Source organism: Anolis carolinensis, chromosome 3, assembly GCF_035594765.1.
Source record: "Anolis carolinensis isolate JA03-04 chromosome 3, rAnoCar3.1.pri, whole genome shotgun sequence".
NCBI lineage: Eukaryota > Metazoa > Chordata > Lepidosauria > Squamata > Dactyloidae > Anolis > Anolis carolinensis.
The window spans coordinates 235,345,975-235,362,264 of NC_085843.1; the positions used below are offsets into that span (position 1 = coordinate 235,345,975).

Sequence of the window (16,290 nt, forward strand, 5' to 3'; positions counted from 1 at the left end):
TTAATATTTGGATGGGAGGCTACCCTTGAATACTAGGTGGTGTAGGCTACATTTTAGAGGAAGGACCTGACAAAACCACCTCTGAGTATTCCTTGCCTAAGAAAATCCTATGAAAGCAGCCTGGAGGCCTGCTGTAGTAATTAGAATGTAAACCAAATGGTGAGGCTGAACTGTGTATGTGTGAGAATGTTCTTTCAAGTCACCTATTAATTTTGGTGACCCCATGAAATCCATTGAATTTTCTTAGACAGAGAATACTCAGAGGCCGTTTTTGCCAGTTACCTCCTCTGAAGAATAGCCTACACCAAATGATGTTTGTTGACAATCCCCCATCAAAATATTAACCAGAGCTGATTCTCATTAACTTCCAAAATCAAAAGGGATCTTGTGCTTTTAAGGTATTAGAGATGACCAAAATGGCAACATTTTGTCTGTGCCAACTTTACTCCCTACTGTCTTGCTGAAGGGTTAGGGTTAGGGTTAGGGTTAGGGTTAAGGTTAGGGTTAGAGCTAGAGCAGGGGTCCCCAAACTAAGGCCCGGGGGCCACATGCAGCCCATCAAAGCCATTTATCCGGCCCCTGATGTGGTGGCAGCCCCCTCCTCCTCCACTGAGGAAGGCGCGTGCATCCTGGTGCGTGCCTTCCAAAACTTTGCTTGTTTATAATGTTATTTTAATTATTATTTAATTAATTATTAATTAATTATTAAGGGGTGCTTTGCTAGTGCTTTTGGTGCACAAAGGTAGAAGGGGGTTGGACTAAATGGCCCAAGGGATCTCTTCCAACCCTCTTTATTATTACAGTAGAGTCTCACTTATCCAAGCTAAATGGGCCGGCAGAAGCTTGGATAAGCGAATACCTTGAATAATGAGGGAATAAGGAAAAGCCCATTAAACATCAAATTAGGTTATGATTTTACAAATTAAGCACCAAAACTTCATGTTATACAACAAATTTGACAGAAAAAGTAGTTCAGTACGCAGTAATGTTATGTTGTAATTACTGTATTTACGAATTTAGCACCAAAATATCACGATATATTGAAAACATTGACTACAAAAATGGCTTGGATTATCCAGAGGCTTGGATAAGTGAGGCTTGGATAAGTGAGACTTTACTGTATTATTATTATTATTATTATTATTATTATTATTATTATTATTACTGGCAGAAGGACACAGTATAACACAGCAAATGAGATATATATGCTGAATTTTGTATCACAAAATCACAAGTCGAACACTTCCCAAGCATTTAGGACTATGTGATTTATTAATATTATTAACAACAACAACAACATTGAGACAGGGTAGGCATCTGTCAGGGGTGCTTTGCTAGTGCTTTTGGTGCACAAAAGTAGAAGGGGGTTGGACTAAATGACCCAAGGGGTCTCTTCCAACCCTCTTTATTATTTTTATTATGATTATGATTATTATTAACATTAAGGCTGTATTTGTTCCCATTTTGTTTTTTTTTTACTTCAAAATAAGATATGTGCAGTGTGAATGGAAATTTATTCTTTTTTTTTTTAAACTATCGTCCAGCCCTCCAATGGCCTGAGGGACCGTGAACTGGCTCCCTGTTTAAAAAGTTTGGGGACCCCTGATCTAGAGCATAGAAATTTTGCATATCACCTTTGCAACCCCTAGGTTTTGCTTCTTCTTTTTTAAGTGAAAGAAAATTACATTGCTGTGATGACGTTGCATAGTGCCATAGATTTGGACGGGACTGCATGGGCCATCTAGTTGAGCCCTCTACTATGCATTTGTAGACCACACAGCTCATGCAGTCCTGAGAGATGGCTGTCCAACCTCTGTTTAAAGACTTCTAGTAAGGAGAAAGTTCAGCTTTCAGTACCTTGCCAAATGTGCCAGTTCTGGTCCAAAATAACCTAGATGCTGTCAGGTTGACAAAGGCTGAGCTGTATTGTTTGTTGCCATTTGAAGTATCTGGGAACATGAAGAGTTTGTTTATGTTATGTTATTAAAAAAATTCCCCACCCCTGTTTAAAATAAAAAAGCCCAAGAGAGCTAATGAAATATTTTGAAATGCCAATAATAAACAAAATATGTAATATGGTTTTTGGAATGTAGAAAAGTCAAGGCAAAACAGCTGATAAAAAGAAAGCACACCAGATACAAGCTTTAGAAAGATCATGCTGAGCAGTAGAAACTATGTTTACTTTTAAACATTGCCAGAAGCAGATTAGTACCCTACAGTTTACACAGATATGACTAGGGACAGGATGACCACATCCTTAGATAACTAATTCTTAATATAGCTTATTCTCTTTTTCAATGTTTCTCCTATCCTCTTGCAAGTATGTTAATATTTTCTTGCTTCTTCCAAAGTTAGGCACTTCCTTTGCAGGAAAATGTTCAGATTCTCCCTTCTCACCCCTAGACAGTGAATCTGGTACCTGAGAAGGGGAGGAGGGATTTTTGGATAGGTCCGCTTCACTGATGCCTTTGCCATGTTTCAAACACAGGTCTTCTGGCTCCTAACCTGGTCTTGAGGAATACGTGCGCCCGAGGTTGGAGTAACATACCTTTTATCACAGTGCCTCTCAGCCGAACCCATGGCAAGTCATTTGCGCACCGCAGCGAACTGAAGCATGCCAAGCGAATTGCGGTGAAACTAGGGAGTGCTGTTGTGACTCGAGGAGATGAATGTGGCCTTGCCTTGGGGCGCCTGGCATCCATCGTTGAGCAGGTAAAAGGCTAACAGTTGGCTTTTTGCCTCTGTTAACTAAACCGTAAAACAACTATCTTAGTGATTGGAAGATTATTAGGCTACCTGAAGGAAATACAGAGGAGTAGGTGTTTAGTTGATGTACAGATTCAAAGGCAAGATTTTTGAGGTGTCTACCAAGATAGTATTTTTTATTTGATTATGGTACAGTAGAGTCTCACTTATCCAACACTCGCTTATCCAACGTTCTGGATTATCCAACGCATTTTTGTAGTCAATGTTTTCAATATATCGTGATATTTTGGTGCTAAATTCATAAATACAGTAATTACTACATAGCATTACTGCGTATTGAACTACTTTTTCTGCCAAATTTGTTGTCTAACATGATGTTTTGGTGCTTCATTTATAAAATCATAACCTAATTTGATGTTTAATAGGCTTTTCCTTAATCCCTCCTTATTATCCAACATATTCACTTATCCAACGTTCTGCCGGCCCGTTTATGTTGGATAAGTGAGACTCTACTGTACCTAGCAGAAGTGGCAAATCTCAGTGTGAAGAAAAGAAAGAGAAAGGTTCAAAAATTGGAACAGTGCAGGGTGGTTTTAAAAGCTACATTGAGCCATATCTTTTATGCTTGTAGGTATCGATGCTACAAAACCAGGGCCGGGAAATGATGATTGTTACCAGTGGGGCTGTAGCCTTTGGCAAACAGCGCCTCCGCCATGAGATCCTGCTCTCACAGAGTGTGAGGCAAGCTCTCCACTCGGGACAGAATCAGCTTAAGGACATGGTGAGTAGCTGAGAGAGGTGCTGGTATTCTTTTACAGTGGCACCCCTCACATTAAAAGTGACTGACGAATTCTCTGACTCATGCAGGCCATCCCTGTGCTAGAGGCTCGAGCCTGTGCCGCGGCTGGTCAGAGTGGGTTGATGGCACTATATGAAGCCATGTTCACTCAGTACAGCATCTGTGCTGCCCAGGTAAGGGACTTTGTATGTGCTTGAAAATTGCTATATACTTTCTTACCTTTCTTGTGCTGACCTCTCAGTCCTGAGATGTGAAATAGACCTATTCATTTTCTTTTTGAATTCTCTCATATGAACCTGCAAGATGTGACAATTTTGCAAGATGTACAGTCAGCTGTGAAATCTTTGTTCTGCCATTCTCAGAAGCATATTTGGTGGGGATACACAAGAGAACTTTCTCAATAGCTATTCCCAGACTGTGTTATTCTCTAAGAGAATCTATCCTTGTTGGACTGTCATCAGCTGTCTCCTTCTAGCAATTGGCTGCTTGCTAAGGAATGGACTTTATATTTAAACAATGTAGTTTGTTTAGGAGCCCGTGCTGGCGCAGTGGGTTAAACCACTGAGCTGCAGAACTTCCTCACTGAAAGGTCAGCAGTTCAAATCTGGGGTGCGGGATGAGCTCCCGCTGTTAGCCCCAGCTTCTGCCAACCTAGCAGTTCGAAAAGATGCAACTGTAGATCAATAGGTACCATTCCGGCGGGAAGGTAACGGTGCTCCATGCATTCATGCCGACCACATGATCTTGGGGTTATCTACGGACAGCACCGGCTCTTCGGCTTAGAAATGGAGATGAACACCAACTCCCAGAGTCAGACACGACTAGACTTAATGTCAGGGAAAACCTTTACCTTTACCATTTAGTTTGTTTAATTATGTTTTGATATTATCACTTTTAATATTTTTATCTTTATGTTTTAGTTAGTTTTAGTTTTCTTGTAAGCTTCCTTCAATCCCACTTGAAGGATAGAGGTGAATAAAAATTAAATGAACAAATAATAACATGCACCAAGACATTCTCTTAGTCCTGCACTTGCCAGCATGATCTTCATCTCCCTTTCGCTTTGCTCTGCTTCTGTGCATCTTTATTGTAGGCAGTCAGCTATAATGACTTTTCAGATTTCACTTCTGATTAATGTGTTTCCCATCTTCATTAGATTGCATTTTACATAATGGGCCTCAACTGAGACTCAAAGCAGCTTACAGTAAAATGAATACAATACAACTGAAAATATAAAAATATACAAAATTAAAATAGAATTACATTTTAACATTATTAAAAATAAACCCTTAAAACTGATTAAAAACCTATTCATTGCTAAAACCACAGCACCTCATGATTTGATCTTAAAAGCCTTTTGTAATAGCCTGCCTGATCAAAAAATTGTAGCCTGCAGCCAGAAGAATAGCAGGGAGGGGGCCATTCTACCTTCACTGGGTGTGAGAACTGGGAAAAATCTATACTCTCAGATTTTTACTACATATTTGTTGGTCTGACTCATGCCAAAACTGATAATTGGATAATTTTTGTCAGAACAGTTCTTTTCTTCTTTCCAGATACTGGTCACCAATTTGGATTTTCATGATGAGCAGAAGCGTCGAAATTTAAATGGAACTTTACATGAACTATTAAGGATGAACATTGTTCCCATCATCAACACCAATGATGCTGTGGTTCCTCCCCCAGAACCAAACAGTGATCTACAGGGGGTAAACGTGGGTAGAGCATTACAGTGGGTGGTTGGTGCTTGCTGGTTCGCTTATGGATCTGCTAACATGTTGCCTGTGGATTGCGGTGTGCACTAACTTTGTGGTACTCTGGATCCTTCAAAGTGACTGGTAGGGCATGGTGGGGCTTGGAGTCCAGTGGTCTTAACCTGTTTGTCTTTCTGCTTGTAGATGCAGTGCATTAGAAATGGTATTTGGTGTTGCTTGCAAAGCTCACTTATGCAAATGCTAAAATTGTGGAATACCACATATACCACTTTCTAGAAACTGGTTTGGGTATACTGAAACACTTGCCTGGCTAGTATTTACTGATTTCTGTGTATGTTTCAGGTAATCAGTGTGAAGGACAACGATAGCTTAGCAGCACGGCTAGCAGTGGAAATGAAGACCGACCTGCTGATCATTCTTTCAGATGTCGAGGGTACAAGACTTGTTTCATTATCCAGCTATTGAAAGTGCAGCCATGCAGTCCATCCAGAGTTATGCTCCAGGAGGAGACAATCTGTGGAATTGTCTGTGATGCTTATGGTCCTAGACCAGAGTTCACATATCACCCCTGAAAAGGTCTAGCAATGCCTTTTTTCTATTAGTTATAAACTAAAGTGTGGGGATACCTTACTTGCTTGAATGTAAGAGGAAGGGCTAGCCTTTGGCATAGTCGTATTTCTCCAAGTCACATAACCACAAAAAGAAAGAAGAGCATTAGACACTTCATGCTCTTAATTTTGGCTCTTGCTATGCCTTTGTGCAAAATCTTGTTGAATGGACTTTAGGTTCAGTCCAAACAATACAATTCTGATCATGGAGATATTCCAGTGACATCACTCCTCCTTTTCCTCTGACTAATAGAGCTCAAGATAGATTTCACTGTGGAACCTATACAGTACTTTTTGGCACAATAAAGCTGAGGAACTACTGCTAACTCATTTTCATCTTTTCATTCCAGGTCTCTTTGACAGCCCCCCTGGATCAGATGATGCAAAGCTCATTGACATATTTTACCCCGGAGATCAGCAGTCCGTGACATTTGGAAACAAATCGCGAGTGGGAATGGGTGGCATGGAGGCCAAGGTTGGTTGGATCATTCTGCCTTGTTTTTGGTTGTTTATTGAAGGAAAGAGGATGGGACTTAACAAGAATGTGAAATGGCTGGCAGTTTCAGGATAACTCTCTGAAAACAATAGCCACATGAACAAGGAATTGGGGTAGAGCCATGTCCATTCTCTGCCCATGAGAGGCTGCTATATTAAAGTACATTATTAGGTTTATAGTACATTAAAACATTTTTCCCTTGTAGGTGAAAGCAGCCTTGTGGGCTCTCCAAGGAGGTACCTCAGTAGTGATTGCAAATGGAACTCACCCTAAGATCTCTGGCCATGTCATTACTGACATTGTAGAAGGGAAAAAAGTTGGCACCTTCTTTTCAGAGGTGAAACCTGCAGGTAAGTTCGAGATGTCATGGATGTAGTTTGTAGAGAAGAATCAGGAGTGCTTAGACAGGATACAAAATCTGTGTGAGGCTTTAGGCCAAAGGCCTTTCCCTTTAGGGGACAAATCTCATTTGAGGATAGGGCTACAATCCGTGAGTGGGGAGGTCTGTGGGATGAAGCCAAAGCAATATGAGGCCGGATGCAGTTCTTCCAGTCCAAGCATTGTTCCCACCAAATGTATAAAACTCAACTTAGTTCCATTCAAGAGTAAGCTGTATTACAACGGCTTTCAGATATGCAAATAAAATTCCATTGTCTACAACAGCTTTCATATATGCAAAGAATAGTTCAGTCGTGTGCTTTGAATTTCAAATGTAGATGTTTTAAAATATCAATTTATTTCAAAACAGCTGAAAAGGCTTCATACTGGATGCAGATTAACAGTCTGCATCTTTTCTATAGTGTATGCAGTATTTGGCCATAATATAAAAGCCACAGATGAACTGTCAAAGGTGGAAATGTGTGGCGTTGAAAGCTGCAAGCAAAATGCAGAGAGACCTCCACTAGATTTTAGGCCTCCATGCCATAGGATACAAAATTGTTGCTTTTAAAACGTGTTCTTTGTTTATATATTTGGGAAAGGTTCAAGAAGGGTAATTTCCTAATATGTTTTCCTTACAGTGTGTAGTGACTAAAAGTGATACAACGCTCATTTCTTACAATCTCCTTTCTGTTTAAAGGTCCAACAGTGGAGCAGCAAGCTGAAATGGCTCGAGCAGGAGGCAGGAGTTTGGCAGCACTACAACCTGAACAGGTATCTATTCAGCTGATCACCTAATACAGAGCATTTGAAGACTAATATGCATGTGTACAAGAACAACAATAAATCATATAGAGATGGAATCTGGCTAAAATATTATTCTCATGTAATACTGGAAAAGAAAATACTCTGGAAATCTGCAAAAATAATTTGCAAATCTAATCTTTATTTCCTATTGTTAGTGCATTCAGTTTTATCATGTAAGCATAATTATGGAACACTGTTTTGTTTGTTTAAAATTGTAACTATCACTCAGGCCAAGTTGCTGGTCCCAAAAACAGATGAGGTACTGAATCAGTAGGTTTTACAATGTTTGCATATCATTCCACTGGTAATGCACTGATTCTAGTACATTTGAGAATAATAGCTAAAGGTGGATTTAAATGGCTGGCAAAATTTGTGATCCCTTGATCTGAATATGGCTTTCTGACCATGACTACTGATCACTAGCACTGGCATGGGCCAACTCTGGTCCTCCTGATGTTTTGGACTTCAGTTCCCGAAATTCCTAATAGCTGGTAGGCTGTTAGGAATTGTGGAAGTCCAAAACACCCACAGGGTTGAAGTTTTCCCATGCCTGCACCAACAGCTCAAATTTTTGTTTTTCTGTTTGCATAGAACTGAAACAGGCATTTTCATGCTCCTGATGGAGTGTTCAGGTATTTTGAAGTGCATAGGACTGATATGAATCATATTTTGTGAGATCTCTACAACTATAGTTCAAGCAGCAAGATCCATATCTTGTATTCCAAAGATAAAGCTGTTCATCTTCGTATACATAGAAAATAATAATAATAATAATAAAACTTTATTTATACCCCGCCACCATCTCCCCAACGGGGACTCGGGGCGGCTTACATGGGGCCATGCCCAAGACAATACAATAAACCATAACATAATACAATTAAATAATACATTACATAAAATAAACAGTACAACATAAGATCAAAACAGCAATATAACACGAGCGGGCCGCATGAATACTACATTTAAAAACTAGATTAAAAATTAAAACTCTGGGTGAGAAAGGGATCAGAATAAAACCTCGAGGGACGGGACATCAGATAGTGAACCAGTCTAGAGGATAAATATCGGGGGGGAGTAGCATAGAACATTTACTCTCCGAAAGCACACCGGAAGAGCCATGTTTTTAAATCTTTCCTGAAGGCTAAAAGGGTGGGGGCTTGCCTGATTTCAATGGGCAGCGAGTTCCACAAGCGAGGGGCCACCGCAGAGAAGGCCCTCTCCCTTGTTCCTACAAGGCGAGCCTGAGATATAGGTAGTGGCGACAGGAGGGAAAAGCAAAGGCAGGACAATTTTCTAGGGCAAGTGCTCAGGAAATCGGGAAATAAATTGAGTTGCTGATCAAACTGGTTAGATAAATATTAAGCCCCATGGTTGAAAACTAAGTTAACAGTCTTAAGGATAATTCAAAGGTCCTGGTAATGAGAGTACTGGTTTGGCAATGACCTGGCGAGAGTAGCATACCTATAACGTCAGTATGTTTGGGAGAGAGCTGGTTTCACTTACCATATAGTCTGATAGTTTCTTGTGTACCTTATAGAGAGCAGAAATCATCTATCATCTTGCTGACCTTCTGACAGACCAGAGAGAAGAGATTCTTCAAGCCAACAGAAAGGATCTGGAAGAAGCCGAGAGCAAAGGTAGGATAGGTTGGATGAGGGAGTTGAAATACAGTTCTGCATCACTATATATGATGTGAGAACAGTTTCTCATCAGGACACGAAGTGAAGTAGAACTTATCTTGGACTGCTTCATATAGTTGTAGTAGAATTCAGTGACTGGATGAAGAAATCTTGGAAGCAAACATACAGTGGCTACATCTGTTTGAAACTTAAATTGGGATTTGCTATTTTGGTTGGGTAAATTCCCATAAGCCATCTATTCCGTCCAAAAGAACTAGATCCTAGAACAAACCCGGAGTCGTATAGTTCTATAGAAAGCGCTTTCCACGAACTTTCATAAATTCTAAAGAAGGCACTTTCCATAAACTCTATGGGTGCACAACCCGAGTGTTCATTATACTACTGCATGAATGCAGTACGCTATTGCAGCAGTCACTGATCTCTTCTTTTATTTTGGGATGATACCCTCAGCTATGATGTGCCACTCCTATCTCTAGTTGCAAAGTCAGGAAATTTTTCTTTGTCTAAAGTTGTGAATGCAGCTGGTTAGAACAACAAAAATATAGGGCTGTTGTATGTTTTCCGGGCTATATGGCCATGTTCCAGCAGTATTCTCTCCTGACGTTTCACCCACATGTATGGCATGCAGGACAACACAACAAAACTATAGACTGAAAAGGATGGCATGTGAGAGGTTCTCTTTTCAGTGTTTGTTTCTCAATGTTGTCGCCTTATATTGCCTCAATGTTAGACAGACATTCTTTATTTTTTTATTTTGAACTACGTAATTGCTAATCACATCAAGTTGTTATTTTTGTCCATGGCAATCCAGTTTAAATGATACGTCCAAATATGAGAATGAATCTTCCCTGCTCAAAACAAAAGCAAGTTTACCTTCCTCCTTCTTGTTTTGATATTGTGAAGCCATGATTTGAGCTGTGTATTGACCTGTTAGTTAGCTTTAATGCTAGGATTGGCAACTTGATAACATGTATTCAGACATCTGCTTTGATTTCAGGAAGACTGGCTCTACCTCTGTTGAAGAGACTCAGTCTGTCAACTTCCAAGCTGAATAGTTTGGCCATTGGGTTACGTCAGATTGCAGCGTCTTCACAGGACAGTGTTGGCCGGGTCCTCCGAAGAACACGAATTGCAAAGGATTTGGAGCTCGAGCAAGTGACTGTACCCATCGGGGTCTTACTAGTAATTTTCGAATCTCGACCCGACTGTCTTCCCCAGGTTTGTGAAACAGAGGGGTCATGTAGATATTGTATTTTCTAAATAGGGAGAACACTCATATTGGCTTTCTTGCTTTGCTCTCTTTGGGCAGGAAATAAAACATATTCAAATTTGTTGATGACACTTTTGTAAGATGTAGTTAGGATGGAATGGGTTGTAGATTTTTCTAGTAAGCTTGATGCTGTGTACTTTATTTCATATATTGTCTTCTATTTGCCATTATATTTGCTTTTAGAAATGGCAGGTTTTTTTTCTCTGTAAGCACCAACAGCTTAGTACTAAAGTATTGCACTTTATGCAGTAGTCTTGTTTTTTGCCTATTGAGGCTCATTCAGAAAGAAGTGATTTCAAGTTTATTATCTGGGTAGTTTTTGCAGTTGTGTATTTTTCAGCATGTTGACTAAGGATGATTAAAGTTGTAGTCCCACAAATCTGTGGAATGATCTGCCAGAAAAAGAATTTGAGAGCTAAATAAGCTGTCGGCATTCAAGACAGAACTGAAGACCTATCTCTTCTTGCAGGTCACTCAACAGTCAATTTTAACTTGTGAATTTTAAATTCACATTTTGTTTGTATTTTAATCTATGCATTTGTATTGTATCTTAATCGTTGCACTATGTATTTTAATATATATATATATTGTGATGTTGTGTTTTAATGTATGTATTTTATAATATGTATTTTATGGTGATGTTTTTTTAACTGTGTAGTGCCCCGCCTCAATCCGTAAGAAGAGGTGGTTAACAAATACAAATTTGTTGTTGTTGTTGTTGTTGTTGTTGTTGTTTTTGTTTTTGTTGTTGTTACATCTGGAAGTCATTGGATTGGCAAAAGTTTTAACTGAAAATTCTGCTACTCTTGTAAAGGTAATGCTAATCTCTGTCTGTCTGCCCATTTATCTCTACCTCTTTCTCTTTTTCCCTCTGATAGGTATCTGCATTGGCTATTGCTAGTGGAAATGGTTTGTTGCTTAAAGGAGGAAAAGAGGCATCATATAGTAATCAACTCCTTCACCACTTGACTCAGGAAGCACTTTCTATCCATGGTGTGAAAGATGCAGTGCAGCTGGTGAGTTTCTAGGAAAAAGCTTTGCGGGGGCAGAAAGCACTAAAAGATTGGGAAGTGAGACCTTGTGATGATATCACAACTAGAACCCACATGTTCCATTCTTTTTAAATAGGTGTTTATTTCCTTGGTCAATGTGTAATCTATGTCAGAGACAGAACAACCGATAGAATTTCATAAAAAATGTTTCCTGAGAAGAAACAAATAAGACTTACTCATTACATTTGAGGAAGTTTTTGATTAATATGTTTTGACCTGATTAAATCTTACTTCACATTAACTTGAAGGCAAGCTATTCCCCGTTGTATTGAGTACCCAAAGCAAGCCTCCTCCTTCCAGTTCATTCCTCACCTTTCGTCAGTGGTGGGGAATATATGGCCTGCAGATGTTGGACTGCAGTTCCTACAATCTTACACCAGAAATGAGCAAAGTACAGCCTCCCAGGACCCTTTTTGCTCTAAAATGCCCCTTTGGTGTTCAGTGATATACTGAAAGTAATTTCTCATGTAACTTATTTATTAGGATCCCCTAGTGGCACAGCAGATTAAACCGCTGAGCTGCTGAACTTGCCGAACGAAAGGTTGGCAGTTCATATCTGGGGAACGGGGTAAGTTCCCGCTGTTAACCCCCAGCTTCTGCCAACCTGGCAGTTTGAAAACGTGCAAATGTGAGTACATCAATAGGTACCGCTCCAGCGGGAAGGTAACAGTGCTCCGTGAAGTCATGGCAGCCACATTACCTTGGAGGTGTCTACAGACAATGCTGGCTCTTTGGTTTATAAATGGAGATGAGCACCAACTCCCAGAGTTGGAAACCTTTATCCTTATTTATTAATAACAAACCTTCTGAAATCTGCCCGGTTTGGTTTTGACAGGTAAATACCAGGGAAGAAGTGGAAGACCTTTGTCGTTTAGACAAGCTGATAGATCTGATTATCCCCCGTGGCTCATCTCAGTTGGTACGGGATATCCAGAAAGCTGCTAAAGGAATCCCAGTAATGGGTCACAGTGAAGGGATTTGTCATGTGTATGTGGATCTTGAAGCCAGTGTTGAGAAGGTCACCAGAATAGGTGAGAGGACAAAAATCCTTTTTCTAAAGGGGCTGAGTCATGGGGTAGAAGGGGATGGGGATGCCCTCATTAACCTAATTCTTTTAGATGTTCTGCTGCTTTTTGTTAATATTCATTTATGTGTGCAACCAATTGCCTGTCTTTCATCCAGTGAGAGACTCAAAATGTGAATATCCTGCAGCCTGCAATGCACTGGAGACCTTGTTGATACACCGGGATTTGTTGAGAACCCCTGTGTTTGACCAGATAATTGACATGCTGCGTGTGGAGCAGGTAAGTGGAAAATGGCAGACCTCTAGAGAGAATGTGAGAGATGAGAGTGCATGTTTCTGCATGTTGATGCTTTGACTTCAGGGAAACAGGGTAGCAGCTTCTCTCCACACTTTCAGACAGAGGTCCTTCCCAGCCTTACCTGGAGAGTATCAGGAAGTGAACTGGATATTTATCATTAAACTGCAGCCCTTCAGCCTGTCTTTGTGTAGAATATGCTTGCAAAAGGAACGTGTTCTAAATTGCTTTGTCTTTTAGGTGAAAATTCATGCGGGCCCCAAATTTGCCTCATATCTGACGTTTAGTCCCTCAGAGGTGAAATCCCTCCGCACAGAATATGGGGACCTGGAGTGCTGTATTGAAGTCGTGGACAGTGCGCAGGATGCTGTTGAACACATCCACAAGTATGGGAGTTCCCATACGGATGTCATCATTACAGAAAATGGTTAGTGGCAAAAGTAACTGTTCCTAGTAGTCTTTCCCAACCTGATGCCTTGCAGATGTGTTGGTCTACAAATCCTATAAACACTTGGAAGGCTGTTTTATAACTAAGCTAATGACTCCCACAATGGAATTGTTTTCTGAGAGGCTCTATTTGGTACTGTTCTATTGTAAAGCAGAGTACGTGAATGCTTTCCTTCCCCATCTCTTCCTCAGAGAAAACAGCTGAATTCTTCCTTCAGCATCTGGATAGCGCCTGTGTGTTCTGGAACGCCAGCACCCGCTTCTCTGATGGCTATCGCTTTGGGCTAGGTAAGAGAGCTTTGGCAAAGTGTTCCATGCTGCTTGAGATCACATGAGAAAATCTGACAGAAACTGAAATTGTTTTAATCCAGGAGAAGAGAATGGATCTTCCTTGTGTCACAGATTTGTCAGTAAAAATATAGATTTTCCTGAGATCTCTGTAAAAGCTTCAATGTATTTTACAAACATAGTGACTTAGAGCAGTGCTACTCAAACTGATGGTCTGTGGATTAGTTTCAGTCCATGAACCATTGATAACTAGTCCCTGATGAGTTTCCAGGAAAAAACTGGACAAGTATAGCCAATAGACACAAACCCAATACCTGTCTATGATGCAGTAGAAAATAAAATAATTTCTGATTCCCCATGTCAGGCAGCTTGGGAGACACTTATATATAGACCAGAGTTTTGTTTATATCTCTGAGCAACAGGTAGAGGCTAACCTGTGATTACATGGTGTACAACAGTTGTGGGCAAAGCATGACCCTCCATATGGTGGTAGTCTATACCTTTAATCATTCCTTGCCATTGCCTGTGCTGATATGAGTAAGGGTCCAGTTTCATCTGAGGGATCTCATTTTATGGCCACATTTAGTATAAAAATGAATGCATTATGTTAAGTATAGGTATGTTTCAGTGTCTTCAGTTGAAACTGAGTTTTTCAACATTTAAAACTCCAGCAAGTAGACATCAAATCTATATGGATATTTATGTGGACATTTGGTCACCTTTTATTGAAGACTTTAGATGTTTAAAATCACTACAGTACAGTCATTCCTCACTTATTTGACCTGTTGGGAACCAGGGCACTTTCCCAAAGTGGAAAAGGTTGAAAAGTGGGATTGCCTTTTTAGCTTGCAAAGACAAGATTGGTCACTAGATGGCACTGAGGGAGAGGGGGGAAAAAAACCCAGTGCACTGAGTTGCCTGAAAGAGAGAAAAAAGCAGTAGCAGCAGTCAAAAGACCAGCCTTGGGGTCAAAAGAGTGATAGATAGCTATCATTTTGATCTGTTAAGAACAAGCTCTTGAAAAATGGAGGTTGTCTGTACTTCTGTTTGATTGAGTTTGTCAGCAAAAAAAGGACAGTACAGCTGCTTACATCTATAAAAACTAGCGCATTAGCATCTGGGTAAAACAAAGACTTTTGTGGTGAACATATGGATAGTTTAATTCAAGGTGATGATTCTACAGGAAAGAGAACTTGATCTGCGCAATTTGTTGGTCATAGAGGAGATACCAGCTTGGCCTTTAAGTTTTCTTCACTGCATCAAAACAAGAATCTTCTCTCATGTAAGGCAGAAACAGAAGAATTGGCCAGCAGCTAGAAGGCAGTATGAGAAGGGCAAAGGAAAGTTGGGGAGAAATTAAAGCACTGGAGGACTTGGACTGGGAAACATGATGTATGATGATTGACTGGAGAATTTTTTCCTCACTCAGTTTCTTGCCTTTCTCCGTGTTCTACTGATGCAGGGGCTGAGGTTGGCATCAGCACATCGCGCATCCATGCCCGTGGGCCAGTGGGAATCGAGGGGCTGTTGACGACCAAATGGTTGCTAAGAGGGCAGAACCACATCGTTTCTGATTTCTCAGAGCAGGGAAGCATGAAATTCCTTCATGAAAACCTTCCCATTCCTCAGAGGAACACCAACTGAGCACTCAAGTGGAGAATGGGATGTTAATGGACAACGCTATGGTTTCAGAACCTAATCTGGATGGATCTTCGCTTCCCAGAATGCAGTGTTTTCTGCAATATAGGCTTTCTGAAAACTTTGGGGCCTGCTTAAAGTGGAGACTTGGAGGCTGTATTTTGTGCTCAAGTTATTTCTCCCACTCAAACAGCACCACAATGGGGATGGCAGGTACAGATAAGGATTTGTTTGCTCCTTCAGAAAAGAAAAGTCTCCAACTCTCCTCATTTCACTCCATGAAGTGGATTGGTAGTGAACCTATTTATTGATCTTAATGTCTCTTTTTCCATTCCAAAAATTCCAGATTTTCTTCTGATACTTTTCTTACTTTGAGAAACTAGTGGGTAGAATGAGTTTTCTCCTTCCTTTGGAGATTAGAAATCTCCAAAGGAATTGCAATGAAAGTGCTCTTCTGATTTATGTCTTATTTAAAATATTACACCACTTTAATAAATATTCCAAGTTAATTAAAGCAAGGCTTCTCGTGGCCAGTTACTAATTGATTGGGAATAAGAGGGGAAGAGAATCATAGTTGAATAAATTGTTTTCATGATTCAAAGACATAGCTGAGTTTGTTTGGCATATGAGTTTGCAAATTAGAAATACATCTGAGGAAGTAGGCTTTTTCTGTGAAAGCTTATGCTACCATGTTTTTTTCTCTCAGTCTCAGAGTTGCTACGTGATCCCTTTACACATTGTTTTCTTGATGACCCTTTTATGACTATTTGTACTAAATATTTTTTGTTCATGGATTTTATATGGAATTTTGTTTCTCTTGGGAGAGTGAAAATATTTTTCAATTTTCTTGTTTTTTCAAATAAAACTCACTTGCAAAATCACTTTGGTTTCAGTAGTTCATTTTGTAGTGACCAGTGCACTGTACCAAGTGTATGTCTGATCATAAGTCTGTCATTTGTGTCCATCCTGTTGAGACCTGTATTTACCTTTCACTGATCTAATGGTGTTTGTTGTTGTTAAGTGCTTTGATATTGATTCCAGTTTATGGTGAACCTCTTATATGTTTTCTTGGCACAATCTATAATGAGAGGTTTGCCATGGCCTTCCTCAGTGGGTTTCCATGGCTG

At 40.1% G+C, this 16,290-nt stretch overlaps 1 protein-coding gene across 4 annotated transcripts in view; it reads left to right on the forward strand.

Annotated features, from left to right (window-relative positions):
• aldh18a1 (aldehyde dehydrogenase 18 family member A1) overlaps window positions 1-16,044 on the forward strand; it is a 31,365-nt gene extending 15,321 nt beyond the window's left edge. Inside the window, exons 3-18 of one of the 4 annotated variants that reach the window (XM_062976387.1) lie at window positions 2,489-2,712; window positions 3,338-3,487; window positions 3,574-3,678; window positions 5,044-5,220; window positions 5,563-5,653; window positions 6,179-6,303; window positions 6,530-6,674; window positions 7,403-7,476; window positions 9,047-9,146; window positions 10,147-10,367; window positions 11,298-11,435; window positions 12,307-12,502; window positions 12,654-12,775; window positions 13,031-13,217; window positions 13,430-13,525; window positions 14,988-16,044. In XM_062976387.1, the coding sequence (XP_062832457.1) occupies window positions 2,489-2,712; window positions 3,338-3,487; window positions 3,574-3,678; window positions 5,044-5,220; window positions 5,563-5,653; window positions 6,179-6,303; window positions 6,530-6,674; window positions 7,403-7,476; window positions 9,047-9,146; window positions 10,147-10,367; window positions 11,298-11,435; window positions 12,307-12,502; window positions 12,654-12,775; window positions 13,031-13,217; window positions 13,430-13,525; window positions 14,988-15,169 (2,333 nt within the window). In that variant the 3' untranslated portion in view covers window positions 15,170-16,044. The remainder of the gene's footprint in view (window positions 1-2,488; window positions 2,713-3,337; window positions 3,488-3,573; window positions 3,679-5,043; window positions 5,221-5,562; window positions 5,654-6,178; window positions 6,304-6,529; window positions 6,675-7,402; window positions 7,477-9,046; window positions 9,147-10,146; window positions 10,368-11,297; window positions 11,436-12,306; window positions 12,503-12,653; window positions 12,776-13,030; window positions 13,218-13,429; window positions 13,526-14,987) is intronic. The other 3 variants (XM_062976384.1, XM_062976385.1, XM_062976386.1) reach the window with 3 other exon arrangements.
• Window positions 16,045-16,290: the final 246 nt, after the last annotated feature.